General features: G+C 39.4%; 1 protein-coding gene across 3 annotated transcripts; it reads right to left on the bottom strand.

Annotated features, from left to right (window-relative positions):
* Positions 1-438: 438 nt before the first annotated feature.
* On the bottom strand, positions 439-17,782 carry EED (embryonic ectoderm development). Of its 3 annotated transcripts, none has more exons than XM_068181662.1 (12): positions 17,504-17,782; positions 14,563-14,715; positions 9,184-9,276; positions 8,159-8,224; positions 7,322-7,447; positions 7,122-7,203; positions 5,427-5,560; positions 4,444-4,577; positions 3,254-3,359; positions 2,322-2,480; positions 1,810-1,883; positions 439-767 (listed from the first exon to the last, which is right to left on the bottom strand). In XM_068181662.1, exons 1-12 carry the CDS (start codon positions 17,630-17,632, stop codon positions 641-643), a joined length of 1,383 nt encoding a protein of 460 aa, XP_068037763.1. In that variant the 5' UTR covers positions 17,633-17,782; the 3' UTR covers positions 439-640. The 3 variants fall into 3 exon arrangements, with proteins under 3 accessions (XP_068037763.1, XP_068037764.1, XP_068037765.1); XM_068181663.1 differs by having other exon boundaries at positions 5,469-5,560; positions 17,504-17,669; XM_068181664.1 differs by lacking the exon at positions 17,504-17,782 and adding an exon at positions 15,118-15,303.
* Between the last annotated feature and the right edge of the window lie 208 nt (positions 17,783-17,990).

The raw sequence follows: 17,990 nt of genomic DNA, 5'->3' as shown, positions 1-17,990 counted from the left end.
CCAAAAACTAACCTTTAGATAAATGCAGAAACTAGACGGAATTCAAACAATAGAACAATGTGATCCACAAAGCAAAGCCAGTAATGTTTTTTCCTCCCAGTCATTAACAGATATGGTGAGAAGCAAATTTCAATTTGAGATTACTAAAAATTAAACCAATTTCAATCTGCAACTAACTTGAAGAATGAGTTCAAAATATTTTTAGAAATTGTTTAACAATTATTTGTATTATATTCTTAAGAGTAGCATTTCCTTAGTGTTGTCACTGAATAAAAGCTTCATAAAGTTTTTGAAAGGCACAAAATACAACTGGAAGCATAAATATACCCCATTTCTAGCAAGTTGACGTACATTCTTGTGTTAGCTCTACACAAAAAAATTTCCTAGGCCAAAAGTGAAAACTTCTTGTGGGAAATAATTAATATGGACAATTCAGAAAACTTTACAAAAATACTTCTTTTTATTAAAAGCAGCAATTTCAAGCAGAACAATACACAGAATGTAAACATCACTAAGTCCAGCTCCAGCCTGCCGAACCTTCGAGAAAGTCTACACTAAATGCATCTACTATACTAGCATGTTAACAGACTATATTATAATTTGAAAATATATTTTCTTCTATGAATTAAGAAAAAGTACTTTATCGTAATCTGTCCCAGCGCCAGATACTGGCATCATCACACACAGCTATAAGGATACTGCTATCCCTGCTAAAACTGGTCTGTCGGATGGCAGCAACACATTTAGGGTGAGTAAGAGTCGTACACCTAGAAGGAAAAGAAAATTATTCAGCTGCAATGTTAAATCTTCCTACTACATTATGGAGCACTGTTTCAGTAATCCGTTATTTATGTGACCGAGGAGGAACTGAAGGCAACAGGATTATGGCCTTCATGGTATATTTTGTATTCCAAATGAGGACTTGGGAAAGCAGTTTCCTGTTCACCCACAGTTGTTTCTCACCCACCCAAATTTTATTGAAGCAAAGATTGAAAACTTATTGAATCACATTATTTAGGCCTTCATAATCAGTGTTATGTCACAGGGTTAGGAAGGAAAAATCAGAATCATGTGATTAAAGACTGTAGCAGATCCAGGAATTTCATACATTAACATATTCATATATACATATTTACATGGGTTATAGATATAAATATATCAAGATATGTATAATATATTATATAGGATATATAAAAATAAAATGCACTAAGTATTTATACATACAGTGTATATCCACTTTATATACAATGTTTCTTGGGAGTGAGTTTGTTTGGGGCCTTTTCTTATGTTTAGGGTTTTTCTGCATTTGTATGTTTACACACATACGTATGTACGTATATGTATCTAAGAGACAAGCTGTGAAATTGCCTGGCAACACAGGTGAGGAAGTGGAAAGCCACAGTGTTTTCACCACATTGTGCTCATAGCTCACCTTTACACTCTCCTTTTTTACTCCAGTCCTGTTACCTATCTCGCCTTTGTCATGTGCTGCACCCACCTAGCACACCTTCTCCTAATGGCTTTGTAAAATTTCCACCCAGTCAGCAAAAACTCTGTGAGAAATAAATTACCTTTTACTATATCTACGCATGGTAGCCAGCACAATCCAACTGGGACCTCTTGGCATTAATATATATAAATTATAAATCAGTGAGATATAATAAATATTAACCTTCAGGGGCTCACAATGTTTATTTCCCTACTAGTTATAATGGAAAGTAAGTAGTACTGTAAATAATTTCTCTATAATCAGGAAAGGAAAAAGAAAAGTACCCCAACTCCCTGTCTTAGCAAAAACAAAGTACTCACTTGGCTTTATGTGGATCCTCTATTTCTAGATCCCAAACATAAAGTTTGCCAACCTGATTGCCCAGAGCAAGCATCTTAAAAAGAAAAGCAGAGGATAAAGAGGTTTTAAAATAATCCCTCAATGAATAAAGTCAGAATTTTAAAAAGGCTATAGAGCTGATAAATTGTGTGTGAACATTAAACATGAATGACTTAATGAGTTTGTTGGAGGAGTCAGAAAGGCTGTAGAATTTGCCTCTTTTCTTCCATTTTATCAATCTCTGCAGACAGGGGATGAAGACATCAAGAAACTTATTTCTAATGGAAAATTAGTATTTATTTTGTGGAATTTTTTTCCCACAGGCAGAACCCAGAATGAAAAATCTGGAGCTCCTGCAGGTTCATATAAAGTCCCTTACAGTAAACCATTCTGTTTCTCAAACATCACATGAACCAAGACCCTTCCTATGCCCATAAACAAGTAATCAATGAAAAGCTACACACCTTCAAATACAGCAAGGTCAGACACGTACCTTTTGCCAGAAATCCATTGAAAATCTCATGTACCATATGTCACACTGGCTATAATCAAATCTCCCAAGAATGGTCACATTTGATTCACTGGGCTTGATTTTATCTATATCATCTTCCATCTTGCCAGGCTTCCAGCAAACAATGGCATTTTCACAAGACTGGAGTGAAACAATGAAAAGAAAAATCACCTGTAATTTATACTGCAGAATCAGTCCAACTATAAGCAAACATTTAATCCCACAGCTTCCCCAATAACACTATGAAATGCAGAACTGAAAATCTCACCTCTGCCCTTAGATCACAGCCACATCACCAACAATAACCACTGTCCGTCGCTGGCAAACTGATGCCCTCACAGCTTTGCCAGGTAATGGGACTGCAGGATCACCCCCTCACCCACTTCAGACGAAGTCACCCAGATGTGCTCAAACACAATTTCATAAGCAGCTTAAACTTACATTGGTTTGAGGATTGCTTACCCAATCCCTGTGACTAACAGGACGGTGCACTCACTAATTGCTGGCATCAAGGCAGTTGGACAGCCTGCTTTAATATCTGCAAGCCAATATTACTAGTGGACACAACAGGTTAATCAAAGATACTCCATTATGGTAGCCCTCATCTCACTCTTTAGCAGGATCTCTAAATAGTATCTAGAGATTCCCTTTCCATATGTTCTGTGCAGATTCTGGTTAGCCAGAAACCCTTTACTTGTAGCAGAATACAGCTGTAGTAAGAATTTTGCTTTTTAAGTATAAGCTGCTTACCCACACATCCTGACAGGTGACAAAATTCCCAACACACTCTACAAAACCATTTGACACAAGACAATAATTTAACCTAAGACCCACACGCTAATAAAATTTCTAAGGTTTAGGACCCTCAGGACCAGCAAATAAATGTTATGTAGCTGAAAAAGCTGCAGCATTACCTTGGAAAGAATTAGGTCTCCCAGCCACCGTACACAGTCAACATAGTTTCTATGTATGTCTCTTGTAGAAAAGTCAGGAAAGTGAATTTTCTGGGAAACAAAAGGCCTATGGAGAAAATTGCCAAGTGAGGTTCAGAAAAACAAACCCAGAAGCACAAGTGTAATTTTTAATAACCAGTTTTAACATATTTCAATGTTAAAAGAACAAGCCCAACTTTTTAACAGTTTTATAACAAAGCAGATTTTGTATGCAGCTTTTCTTTTTAATAGTAATAGGAACAGTCCTTGTTTTCATCCTCATTCCTAATGAAATAACTAAGTTTCCCACGTAAAAGACTGTGCAGAGATAGTGCTGAGTAAAACTACTCCTTCAGATGCTGAATACAATGCCTGTCACCAAATACTTCAAGAACCAATTAAATCTCAGTCTTCCTGATGCTGCTTCTGCAACATCTAAATTGTTAAATAGAAATGCACACTTTAAAAAAAATCATCATTTTGAAAAAAGCAGGCTAAAAAGCATCATTTAATATTTGGTAACATTACCAAAAAAAGCCAGAGTATTTTCACAGCTAGTCTCATTGCTGAACATGTTCACTGTGTTTTAGACTCTTCAATTCTCTCAATGGTTTAACTGGAAGTTAAGATCAAAAAGTTGAAGAACTTCATAAAGGAGGATTTATCTATCATGTATCTAATTGCTATGTTTACTTGATAATTTACTCATATCTGAGGTCAAACCAGAGAATGATGAAAATTAAAGTTATTACTATGTAAACAGTTTTTTCCCCACCCCAAAGTAAAATAATACACAATAATTAACTACCCAATATAACAATATTTGACACATTTAATTCCACAGACTTGATTCCCTTCTAGAAATTTTGAGATGAGATAATATGAAGAAAAGATACTGACATCTTGAAATGCATGAAATACAAGCTTTAAGATAATAATCTAGTCTAGCAAATAAGAAATAATTGAGATATTTAAAAATAAAAATTTTGGGACTTTGAATCAGAATTCAATAAAATTCCAGTGAAGCAAACAACAAGAAGACACACAGTCTAGTGAGATTCAACATCCACATCACTACCCAAAAACTCCCAATATGGAAAGGAATTAACCTGGACCAGTGATAGGAGTATTCATGTGCTGTAAAGACAGACAAGGAGATGAAGACTACATACCTGTTGGTTTTGTTTGGGTTGTACTCATAAGACTCTTTGATAGCATTAATCATTCTCTTGGAATTAATTCTCCAGAGTTTTAAAGAGTGATCCATCCCACAGGACATGATTTTTTCACCAAGAAGATCATAATCCTATGTATATAAAATAATTTTGAGCACTCCCACCCTAGGCTGCATTATATCAACTCAGATTTTATTCCATCATTTCCATCAAAACAGCATTTTATGCATAGAGCATGCAATAAAACTGAATATTTCAAATAGAAAAACTGAATACTTCAAATAGAAAAACACTAAGAATGTAATCCAGCTCACTGCAAAGCAGCACAGCATCTTAATAATTATATTTAGTCTCTCTCAAGAGAAACATATTCAACAGCACTGACAAACAGTGAATCTACAGCTAGTTCTCCTCCTTCACTAAGTTCCCTAGGAGCAACTTTGGCAGAATTCCAGGACTATGACATGGGTGAATAATACAGTGTTAGGTTTCCTACAGATGCACCCCTCATCTTTCACAACAGGTCACACAACAGGAATGGAAAGAGTTCTTAAGAACAGCATAATAAAAGTTAACTATTCTAGTTGATGTTTGCTGGGTAGCAGTGTGTGTCCACAGCCACTGAAAAATAATTTAACACAAACAACTTCTTCACTACCGTCTCTCTCCAGGTTTATTTGCTTATGCTGCTTTGACTTGATGAGAACTCAAGAACTTCAAAAGTGGGACCATCATGAAATGTTTTTACTCTTTCTAGACCCAATGAGCCCTATTTTGCTCACTTCTAGGCTGCACTCCGAGTAAACCAGCTACTGAAACGCACAGATCCTGTCTGTAAGAAGTGGCCACATCAATTAAACCACCTGACATTTAAAAGCTGTCTATCCCCTTAAAACAGTGTTTATGCACTTCCAGGTGGTTATTTTTAAGTAGCTATAATATCTAAACAATGCACAAGAGGATAAAAAGTTGCTTACTACCCTTTGTAAATCTAAATCACTGCCCCATGGTCTTCCACTTACTGCACTTAACACCTCATCCCTGTGCCCTTCTACTCCTCCAAATATTGCAACCAGCGTGTCTGTCTGGATGTTCCACAGCCTCAATGCATGATCTATAAAGAACAAATAGAATTACATGCTGCTTTTTATATGTACATTTGAATAATATATTTCAGCTTAATCACTTTGAGTAACAGGTCTTTAGGTCAACATCAAAAAAGCACTTAATTCTTCTTTTTTTTGTTGAAACAACAGAACTGCATTAACTGAAATTGCTATTATAACTAACTTACCTGATAAAAGTAATTCTTTAATTGCCCACCCCCTCCCCTAGGGATAGTTTCTAGCAAAAACATGCTTGGATCATTAGTTCATCCAAAAAGCAAAGAAAAGCCTGATCTCAAACAAATATGCTTTCAATCAGTCATAAAAACAATTTTATGAATCAGAAAATGCTAGCATTCCTTTCTGCCATTTTAACATCAACACTCAGAAAAGCTGTGATTTTCCATTCTTTAGCCTTTAGCACATTATTCTTGGTGAACCACAGTCATTAAGGAAGGGAAAAACTGTTTACATAAACAATATGTATTCCAAAGTCAATCAGACTAATCCATATATTTGAAGAAAGTTTTAACAATTTCTAATGAAGAACCTCTAGTGTACCTCCCATTTGGAAGTGGGAACCTCTAGTGTATTTCCCTTTTGGATTCCACAAGTACATTGCATTGATTTACAGCAACACTCAAAATCCCAGAAGGGAAACAGGTGGCCACGCAGTCCCAAATATTTTCCTCTTTTTTTAATAACCTCTCAGCCAAGCAGTTCTAACAGCTCATATATTATCCTGCCTCGTGTCTTCTCAGCGATAGCACCTGGTCCAGAGATTGCACATTAAAACTTGTAGTACTATGGCTGATGTCAAAACATTATTACAAGAGAACCTAAAAATATACAGAAACTGGATGTTTACAGGCCCACAGCACCAATTTGACCATTGCAAGCATCAGAGAGCTTCCCAACTCCTGTTCTCATGTAGCTTCATTGGTAAGTTCAAATATACTAAAGTCAAAAGTCCCCTAAGTGAATGTTTCCAACTCAAAAATTCCTGAAGGTTAGCTCCTTGTGGCAGATCATTCCCTTATTAACAGAACAGTCAAGATGAGGAAGTTGTGACTGTTAGAACTTTCTGGACAAGCCCATAAGACACTACACCAAAAACTTCTTTACTAAAATGCTTTTTACATAGAGTCCAATTAAAGTTCCCAAGCAACAGACAATCCAAGTTTTTCCCCATGAACGGGATGGTGAATGCTGTCTGCAACATTAAGAGGTCCCCACTAGATGGCAACGTGATTCAACAACTGAAAAAATTTCAATTCAACTGTCAGAAAGGAAAGAGCAAACCCAAGGCTCAGGATTCTTCTTTCCTAAAAAGCAGCACTATTCACTGTCCCTTTTGCACCATAGCTGGAGTTATGGTTGTAGGCCGTGGATTTAGTAAGTATAAAATATATAGCCATGTAAAAGCACAATTTGCTCTCAACTTTCAAAGTGAACTTGTTCAGTGCCATTCATAAAAAAAAATGTTCATGAAGGTTTTTAGCCATATTCAAGACCAAACTCCAATCCAAAGTATCCTCATTTATACAAAAACAAGAGCTTCTTCCTCACCTTTGCTTACAGATAAAAGAAGATTTGGATCTCTCGGATGGAATTTCAGTTCATTGATTGCATTTCCATGGCCCACGTAGTGCTGGAATAGAATTCAGAGAGCAAGTTACCATTTCCCCTCGTGTTTACATGTACTTAGAAGAAGAAAGTTTCATGCCTTACTGAAACACAAGCTGTGTCTCAAAGTTCTGAACACTCACCTTTATGCACTGCATTGTAATGGGATTAATTATCCTAATAATACCCCTGGATCCTGCCACAGCTAGAAGAGGATGGCTTGTATTACTATCATATGTCCATGCACAGGTATAGAAATTTTCATCTGCCTACAATGCCTCAAGTTAAGGATCACAGAATAAGCAGGAGATCTTTTTTTCTTTTTTTTTCTTTTTTTAAACAACGCTTTATTTTAAACAAACCTGTTGCTATTTTATCCAAGTGCCCAAGAGTCTCTGCTAGACCCCATAAGAAAAATACACACATTCATTTATACACCTGCAAATACCAGCAACATCACCTTTTCTACAGATGTTGATTTCCTCACTTCTGTTCCAAACATAAAAGGAACACCTTCTCTTTCATGGCATCACCTCTGATTGGGAATAATGAATCACGACCAAGTTCACAAGTTAATGACTTGTGTATTGCAAATGATCAAAACAAATTATTAATGCTTCAGATCATGAAACACAATTCTTAGGCTTTAAACCCAGTTCCAATTCACAGGGAAACCGAGACCACTGTAAAATAGGGAAATATTACACAAATATTAGTGTTGGGAAGATTAAACTGATGGAGAATCAGTTTTCAAATATTTTAATACAGTCTGGTCCCTGAGTCTGCGTTTTTAACATTTTTTCAACAGGAGGGATTCTAGGATGTGGGAAAGAGGCAAGACTTGGACCTAACTTGAAGAATGTACCACATAGGCAAAGTATTAAATCACAGACAAAACATTTTTGTGTTTTTTCCTACAAAGCCTCTTGATTTTTCATGAAGAAGAAGCAAACACATGGGTATTTAACCTAAAAGGATACATCAGCATCCACATAAGACTGCAACAGACGGATTTCTCCTTGGGAATGACATTCATATAAAGTAACCTGGAGGAAAAAAACCAAAAATAAGTGAGAGAGACTGCTGCTTAGTTGTGACATTTCAAAAGGAAATCACATGCATCTATTTATTGACTGCCTGATGGGGAGAGGTAGAGTGCCTCTATGGTTTAGATTTCATCCACCATTCATTTGTTTACCAGGTGGAAATGGTTTGATAAAAGAATGCCCACAGCAGTTTCTGTAAAGCACCATTCCAGGATTTGTCAGCTGTCCTTCCCAAATATTGAAGTCCATTATTTGAATTGCCTTAATAAGATAAACCCTTGTTGGAATTAATTACTGCAGTTATCTCTAACATGACTTGGTCTTGTAATGAGTCATTGATACCTTGCTTAAACTTAGTTTAACAATTCAATGAAACCTTGCTTAAATTTAGTTTAGTGTTTCTGGTGACTTGCCAGGCAGAACAAACTTAGAAATGAAACACTTCTTATTTATTCACAACACTTGCATAAAACACACTTCTCAGGGCTTATTTTCAAGACTGAAATGACATCAAACATTGTTCAGAGGAAGTCTATAAATTCACTCCACACAGGCCATTAATTTAGCTACTAAGCTGGCTGGCAACAGCCAGCCACTGTTGCAGACAGTTCTCATCCTGTATATAGGAATACATGACCTTTAGAAAATAATAACATTTATAAACAGTAATTTTATTGAGAAGATACATTTATGCACCTCTCTTCCTTATCCCATATGCATATTACTCTAGGACTTTTTCCTTTACTACGTAGCTTAATTACCAAATAGCTAACGTGACTTCGTAGAACAACCCAAAGGATGCAGCTCTCCCAGATAACAGATGCTACATATCTTAGAAATACATCTGTTTATATTAAGTATTGGGTGTCCATACCAAACACAGGTAAAGGGATTGCTTGAAAACAGGAATGCATGCAGAACCACACAGAAGGGCGTATGATGAAAAACAGATTACTCACTCTGTTGCTGCCTACAGTGGCAAAAACAAGAGGATCACCTTCTTTACTGTGCCAGTTAAACTGGACACCAAACAGAGGCTGGCCATGGTCCTCCTATACAAGTAAAGTAAGTTTAGAGATTAAAAAACCCAACAAAACCCACAGGCATATCACTGCTGTGAAATTCAACAGTTTCACTGACAAGTTTCCCTCCTCAAACTAATGGGTTCACAGCCAGTATAATTTTAGACAGTGAACAGTTAACAATCATAGTCTTGTAACACCACATTTTAACTTGGCTGTCTTAAAGGGAGGGTAAAGGAATATTCTGAAAAACACACCCCTCCCTTTTCTTTCTCCACCAACCTTTCAAAAAGTAAATGGAAAGAAATGTTGTCTCAGTAATGCCCAGAAGCTGGCAGAACTCCCAAGTTGTATTTGCAGCTCTAGTATTTTGTTTTCCAATTTTCAATAAGGCAACCTCTGCATCTACATTCAATTTCTATCCTAATTACTTATACACAAGGATTTGCAACTTCACAGGGAAGAATTACTAGGAAAGAGAAGATTTATATTGGTATAAGGATGGAGAAGGGCCACATTTAACTATTATATTACAGTTAGGTCTTATAACCTTTGTCACAGACACAAGGATCTCTCTCCAGTGTGTCACAATACCACTACAAAGTTCATGTCTACAAAATGTTTTCAGACCGCCTTTACAAATAGTTACCAGAGAAATGGCAAGAATTATTTTTATGCAACTTACATCATTTTGCGAGAAAAAAAAGGAGGTATGTTTATGAATTGTGATGAATATGGTGGTGCTTGTTAATAATTGATAACAGTATTTTGGCCTGTCCTGACAGGATGTTTTCAGCAAGAATAATGTTCATTAAAGTGCCTCCCCACAGGGGACTGTCTGGGACAGTGCAGGCAGGAAGGAAGTGTCTCATGATGGTTGTTCAGCAGCCTTCAAATGGCAGCACTTCAGAGACAACACGAGAAGTACCAGCCCTGGCAGCTCTGGCCTATCCAAAACCAAAGAATAAATATGAGAAGGGGGTGTGAGCAGGGAGTCTAACAATCCTTAGAAAAAGAAATATAAAGGAAGTCTAGAAAAAATTTAAATAGCATTATAGATTGAGAAAGGCAGTATCTGTTATGAACAGAAATAACTAGAAGAGCTAGAAAAAGAAAGCAGAAAATCTTTCCGAGATGAAGGCCCTCCCGCAATTCTTAAGAGAGATAATAACTTTCAAAGCTCAATACAGATTAAAAAGGATTGTTCAACGCTTAACTCAAAGTATTAACCATCATAACACAAAAGCACAAATTAATGGCTATAGGAGATGAGGGATATAGGATATTAAGAAAGGAAAAAGTAAGTTCTTAGTAATCCCAGGACAGAAGGAAAAAAGCAGGTATTCTGTATCTGTAAAGTATTACAGTTGAACTAGAAATGAAGAATGAGGAAAACCATAAGCCATAAAATTGTATACACATGGCCATGATTTTTTATGTGCAATACATTTATTAATTTTACTTTTTAGCAATAAATCTATTAATTTTACTTGACAGCCTTAAATTTTGAGTGTATTTAAGTCTTGTTTGAAGAGAATGGCTGAGAGATCAAATTGAAAATGCTTAATAAAGTTTTTCCACTAATAATAACTTGGTTTCAAATTTCTGCTTGAATGAGTTCCTGATGCTGAATAGTGAGTGCTTCTGACATATCACATGAAGATAATACAGGAAAAAGGCATGGGTTCCCACTGCTTTATTACAGAGATATATTAGCAGGTTTTCTATATGTTTTTCTGGAACAACCTTGTTATCTGTTATATGCCCTGTTTCTGATAAATTTAACAAAATATGGAAAGTGAAAAGCAGTATGTTTTTTGCCCTCAAGCTAGGATATTTTTTCAGCATAAGTTGCAATAAGTTTCTGATTTTCTAGGTAGGACCCAGACAACGGTAATAAGTAGAGATACATAACAGAGTGCTATACTGTTTCCATATTTTTATATTTGAGTACATACCTAAAGTATTTTGCAAGCTTTTTCAAAGAAAACCTATTTCCCTGGAAAAAATTACTCTGCAAGACAAATGTCTTTAGTCTACTTACTTCACCCACACTACATTTCTCACACCAAGTGCTACCATCCCCAGGGGCCTGACTGTATTTATTGCAGTTTTGCTGATATTTGATGGATGAAGCAGCGAGGCAGAGGCTCTTGCAGGAAGATACCAAGGGTGTCTGCAGAAGCTCTGCTCCTATTTAAACTCCCAACATCCCCAGTGGTCAGACAGCACATAGCTTTTTCGAAAATACCTGTCTGCTCTAATTTTTGTCCCAAGTGCTAAACAATGAAGGAGGTTTTCCAAAATGTTGTATTCTAGGTGCTGTACACGATGGTTATGCTCAGACGCCAAGTATGTGACACAAATCTGACACTGGTTTGTACAGACAGAAGTGACCCAGATACATGTCCAAAAGTAAAATTGTGAAATGCCATCTTGTCCCTGCTATGAATAAAGGGCACAAAACCCAAAGCACCCAGCTTCTTCAGGCACTAAGAGAAAGAAGGCAGAGAAGAAAACAGACCTACTGCTATAAAAGCAAATAAATAAACAATCAGTGGTGAGTTCCAGCCTTACTCACTCAATGCCAACTTGGGTTCATTTAAAAGGTAAGATCAGACCTGGTTTTAGACATCAAAGTCATTTATGATGGAAAAAATAATCACCTGCATTAATGCCTTTTAATCTGTGTCACCCACACTGCCAGTGGAGAACCAACAACCCACACATGCATTTCCAGTTCCCAGAAGTGGAAGTAAGCCATTGTGGGCAGTGGGTTTAGTTACATTTAGTTTCCATTACACATCAACAAGCTAGAATTCTGCGTGATATTGGATACTGGTTCAGGGGACAGCAAGTAGAAGCTGAGACAACACCAGGCTGCTTACAACTTAATCATACACCCTAAGCAGAAGTAAAAGGTAGGGAAAATAATTGCATTGCTTTAAAGGGAGCACAACAAAGCAAAATATACACCATTTTCTGCCAAAAGATCTATCAGCAAAATATATATGGATATATGATGATGTGCAACAGTGCTAGCTGTATATGCTCATTTATAAACCCTGTTTCCATTCAGTCCACAGAAAGCAAAGATTTTTCAGTACATCTCACAAGTAACTTACTACTCCATACAGAAAAAGGCAGGTTCTTTTTATTTCCTGATATTTTCCAAGTTGTATTTTTGTTTTCCTGATGCTTACATTTCATTCAAAATAACTCACAAAGTACTGTTTAAAACGCATATTTAGCAAGCACTGAGCTTTTCAGGCTGAGTCATAACTGTTTAACACTCAAAGCAGACAATAATGGCCATATTTGTTTCCCCAAGGAAAAAACTAAAAAACAAAATAAGAGGGGAAAACCAAAAGTACAACAGTGGAAAAACATGTAATTTATATACACCTAAAGAATATTAATTTCTATGATCTTTAAATCATGTAGATCCTTCATTAACTTCAATACCTGCATCTTACAGCATAGTTCAAAATCATATAAACTAGGGGATATATGACACGGTACTCAAAGAGTCACAAGTGTCTTTCTAAAACCACATACAACATTCAATTATTACAGTTTTCTCCAGAGTATCTGCAAAGTTAGTATGGAAGACTGGGAAAAGGAAAAGAAGAGAGGCTTCCTCAATCATGAAGTAAAAAACCAAATTTGGCTGCTACTTAGGTCTTCGTCTGTTAAGACGAAGCACATCTCTTATTATTACCATTAATTTCAGACCAAAGAGAAATGGGGAAAAAAGCTAATAAAAATATCCCACTTAATTGAAATGCTACATTTCAATTAAGTGGGATATTTTTACAACACATTTACTCCCTCACAGCTTGATTCCACTTGCACAGGAATCTGTTCCCAGGCCCTGATAGAAATCCAAAGAAGTCAGGGATTGCTTAGCTTCATAGCTTGGTCTTTTGGATCACACTACAGTGGGGTCTGGATTGACATTGGGGAGAGGGAATGTTTTGTTTCCCCAGAAGACACTTGGGAAGTACTAACCCTTTTTGTCTGCAGACAGAAAACAAGTATGAGTAACAAAGCTCAGAACTTGTTAAAAGTTTGGGTGTCCAAAGGCCCGTGTCTGTGTTTGAAGTATGACTTGAAGCCGCAAATAGCACCATCCGTGGGGGCGATTCACGTGAATCACAGGAACTGCTGCCTACCTTGGTGAAATGAAGTAACTTCCCTTCCTCCTACACCCTCAAAGACCTGGAGGCAATTTCTATACTTCAAGAACACAAGAAGATCAATTTGTTTCCCAGATACTTTTGTCAGTGTAACTTCGTATCACAATTTATCCAGTGGAAAAGCTCATTTAAAAGGTTTCCACGCTCCAAACCTTTATCCCCTCCCACTCAAGTACCCCAGTGTTTCACTACGGCAGCCTGAAGACAAAGCTCAGAAAAGGAGCCACGTCAGCACAGCTCCACAGTTAAGCATGGGGGAATGAAAAAATACTCTTAGAGCAATTCTTCAGAAAATATCCACTGCTGAGCTACACAGATCATCACAGAGTTTGCCATAACTCCCATCTTGCCACATAAATATCCCACACAAGGCTGAGGAATTAGAAAAAGAAGAACATCCTGACAGAGTAAAATAGCCATGAATGAGAAAACGCGTTCAGTCCACCATAGTCTGTCACCAGTGCAGAAGAAAACAGCACTATGCTAAAACAGCAGAACAGAAACACCATCAGTCCACACATTTTAAAACCATCAGGTGTTACACAGGAAGATACATACTGCCTGAATCAGGTGCTAACACATGATCCCAACATTCAAAATAAATCAACCAAATTGCACTACACAGTAGCTATGATACTGCCAGAGCACAGAAAATACCTAATCTGATTAAGTGTGAGGAAAAAGCTACTCTAAGATTGTTGGGTTGATTTGTTTGGGTTTTTTATCAACACAGAGAAATCTGTGCAGGTTCTGTGCTTTGTATGGAGTTGTCACAGGTTTTGTTTTAGTTCAATTTGTTTATCCGACTTCTTATATTTTTCTCTAACATCTACAGCTTCAATGAAATATATAATCATAGCATCACACAAAACTTTGCAAACTCTACAAAAACAAGATCAATTGCAGCATTATCTATTGTTTCCTATTTCTCAGGATCCTTTTTCTTCATAACTTTGGCTATTCCAAGCAAGAAAGGTAACTGCTTCAAACCAGCAGGGAACATAATTGCTTAAAGATATTTATTTAAAAGTAACTAGCTTGATGCTGTCTCACATTAACATTAACAGTGCTGCCAGTAAGTGATGCCCAGCATTCCCTGAAGCTCATGCATACCTACCTTTAGGCTATTTACACATTTGAAGGAATATTTGCACTTCTTCGACTTCCATTTTCCTTTCCCCCAGCTTTTTCTTCCTGGTGCATTAGGAGTGTTTGTTGGTGTATCAGGGCGTTCAGTGTTAGTACCGCTTTCAATACTAACAGCATCATCCTGAAAACATTCAAAATTATACAGAATGTCACAAAGAGATCATAATTGCTGCATAAATTCAACTAATCTTGCAGCACTTGGCCTTTTCACTTCTTCTTGTCATTCATTAGAACAGATCTCCCAGGCCTTGGTGTTATTTAGATTCATGTATTTAAATCTAATGCCAGCATAATAGCATTCCTCTCTAGAAACAGAACATGAATCACATGAGGACTAATCCAAGAGGGAGAGATATGAACTGTGATCTAGTGCCATTTCTTCAGAATACTGGTAGCTGCTCTTAAGAAAATGTCTAGAGACAAAGCAGCTGCTTCTCCTTGAAAACTTCTTTGATCCAGATGAAATGAGTACTTCTGAAGAACTGAAGAGTTGTTTGTGTAAAAACATGAGGCTTGACCTTACCAAGAACCGCGCCATTCTGAGGCTTCTGTGCACCCTCAGCAGCACGACTCACAGCACGGTCCTGCAGCAGGTCAGCATCAACATCAGAAGACAAAGTCCCTTCTCTCCCTCCTGCTCTGTCCCACAGATACTTGTTTCTACTAAAAGCTAAATTCTGATCAGTGAACTAATCCAACTGGCCCTCCAACCATTAGCATAAGATAAGAATGGGGAAAATTGGCTTTGGACAATCAGCAGAAACTACAATTTCCTGTGTGGTCTGACTGCAGGGCACTGTTTAAAAGGACATTTCCCTGTATCACCTGTCACAGAGCACATCTACAACACTTCCCCTTCACCTGCATTGTACCTGCCAACCCTGTGTTTCCAAATGAATACATTCAGCTTGTTAAAAATCAAATTTTCCCATTTTTTTCTGGCAAGATAGTCTGTTCACTTTCCATCAGACTAGTGTGGGGAAAAACAACTCATCCTAGGCCAGGTAATTTCTACAGTTGAACTAAGGGAGACAGAGGCAGACAACAGCCTGTCACTGTAGGAGATTCACAAAGCTGCACTAGGAACTCCACTAGGAATATGGAATGAGGTCAACTATAAACATTAATACACCAATTCCCACCAAGCATTCATTCTCTGTCCCAGTTTCGTGTCCGTATTATCAGGAGCCTGAAGAGGTGCACTAGCCTTTGTTTGCCCAACAACTCTGAAAAACAGGACATTCAGAGGACAAAAAGGAGGAAAGATACCACACAAGCCCGTAAGTGTACTGCCCAAAATCTGGAGTCATTCCCTTCACGTTGGACCCCTAAAAGAGCCAACCCTCCACTAATATTCATAACAAAATTTAACAATTTTTAAGTTTTCCTGTTTCTTCTCCTTTACCCTAAAAAATATTAGAGCTTGCCCAATTCTCATCTCCCAGGTGCACATGCCAGAATTTTAATACTTGACAAGACTGAACTTTTCTCTGGACTAGACAGATACTGCCAACGTGAGAGCACCGGGCAGCTGGTGTGGTGCAACTATACCAGGTATCTGCAACTACCATATAACCAACAAACCTGCACACGGGACACCTGCAGAGCAAAGCACACCCTTTCTCCAAATTAACACCATTATGTCAACTTTTAAACAGAACCCCCATCTTGCAAGAGTTGTGGAGTCCAGCAACAAGCTCTTGAAAAAGGAATCCCTTCACCACTGAGGCAACCCACATCAGAGAATCAGAGAATCATATAATCAGAGTGGGGACCTTAAAGATCATCTAGTCCAGCCCACTGCCATGGGCAGGGACACCTTTCACTAGACCAAGCTGTGTAGAACCACATCCAGCCTGGCCTTAAACACCTCCAGAGATGGGGCAACCTATTCCATGCTCAGTGATAGCCTACAACTGACAACAAATTAAGCCTGAACATTTGTCACCAAATTACATTTGGATCCACAAATGCTGCTGAGCTATGAAAAAAAAACCAAACAGGAGCAGCGGTGTGGGACATCTCAAACTTGCCTGTCACCTCACAAGTACCACTTCCAAACGTTGTGGAGGATGTGGTCCAGATCCCTCACTTGCTGGATAAGTGCAGAAAAGAAACTTCCACACACTATAAAACACACACACAGTAACTACACAACCCCTCTCCACACCAGTAACTACATAAAGTGACTGCTCGATACCTTAGATTAAGTTTACCTTTCAGGTATAAAGTTATTCTACATCAATCACATTACCTTTGCTCTGAACACTAGAATTTCACCTAACTTAGAGATTATAGACCCCATCCCTGCTGCCTTCTGCTGACAGTAGTTTATGAGCACCATCTCCTACTTTTCTTTCACCAAAAGGCTGCACACATAAACTTGTGCTGCATGTTACTCTATAACGTGACTGACAGTGAAGACACACGATACAAAACTGCAAGATGGAAAATGCTGCTGGTTTGCAGGGAAAATTAAAAAAAAAAAAAAAATCTGACGTTTTGAAGCAGAGTTCGAGACAGTGCCCGCTCACAGTCTGGGCCTCAAATCCACCTTCACCCACGTGGAGGCAAAGCGGGAGTCTCTCCCGCAGACCCTCCCCGGTCTCCCCCACCAGGGCCTCCCTCCGGCGGCCCCGAGTGGCGGCCACCGAGCCGAGACGGCTGGGCCGAGACCCCCTTCTCCCTCTCCTCCCTCATGCCCTCCCCCGTCCGGGAGACACCCGGGGGTCCCGGCGGGCGATGTCCCCTCGCGGCGGGGCCCGCCGGGGCCGGGGGGCGGCGGCCCCTCCTCCCCTCCGCGCTCCCGCCCGCCCCCGGCGCGAGGCCCCCTGCCCGCCGCGCGCGCGCGCGCGCTCCCGCCACGCCAGCCCCCCCACCCGTGCCGCCTCCCCCTCGCCCGGCCTCACGTTCTCGTCGCCGGACATGTCCCCGGGGTTACTGTTCTCGTCGCTGCTCAGCTTCTGCTTCTTCGCCGGCATCTCTCCCGCCGGTGCCGGTGCCGCCGCCGCCGCCGGGGCTTCTCCCCGCTCAGACATCTTCCCCGCCCCCCACCCACCGCCACGCAGCCGCAAAGCGCGGACGGGGAGGTTCGAACGGCTGTGCCGTAAAGCGGCCGCGCTGCCCGGGCTGCGGCCGCCCGGCCGGCGGAGCGGCGCCTTTCCCGCCGCTGGAAAAGCGCCCTGCCGCCGCCTCCGGGGCTCAGCGGGCGGCGGGGACCCCGCTCGTCTTGGGGGGCTCAGCCGAGAATGAGCCCGCGGGCTCACAGCCTGGTGGCGCTTGCCCGGCGCTGCCTGTAGCCCGAGCTCGCGTGTGAGGGAGAAACAAACAGCCCCTTTCGCCGCGGCTGTTACCGACCCCTCCGACCACCTTTTCTTGTGCCCAAAGGGTCTGTTG

This window comes from Anomalospiza imberbis, chromosome 2, assembly GCF_031753505.1.
Source record: "Anomalospiza imberbis isolate Cuckoo-Finch-1a 21T00152 chromosome 2, ASM3175350v1, whole genome shotgun sequence".
In the NCBI taxonomy this organism is placed as follows: Eukaryota; Metazoa; Chordata; class Aves; order Passeriformes; family Viduidae; genus Anomalospiza; species Anomalospiza imberbis.
This window is presented reverse-complemented; position numbering and strand designations above follow the sequence as displayed.

Bases quoted from the DNA above. Each gene is read 5' to 3' on its own strand.
- EED (XM_068181662.1), bottom strand. From the start codon at position 17,632: ATGTCTGAGCGGGGAGAAGCCCCGGCGGCGGCGGCGGCACCGGCACCG. The intron at 14,716-17,503 runs GTGAGGCCGGGC...GAATGTTTTCAG, and splicing joins ACATGTCCGGCGACGAGAAC to GATGATGCTGTTAGTATTGA. The intron at 768-1,809 runs GTGAGTACTTTG...TTTTCCTTCTAG, and splicing joins GAGGATCCACATAAAGCCAA to GTGTACGACTCTTACTCACC.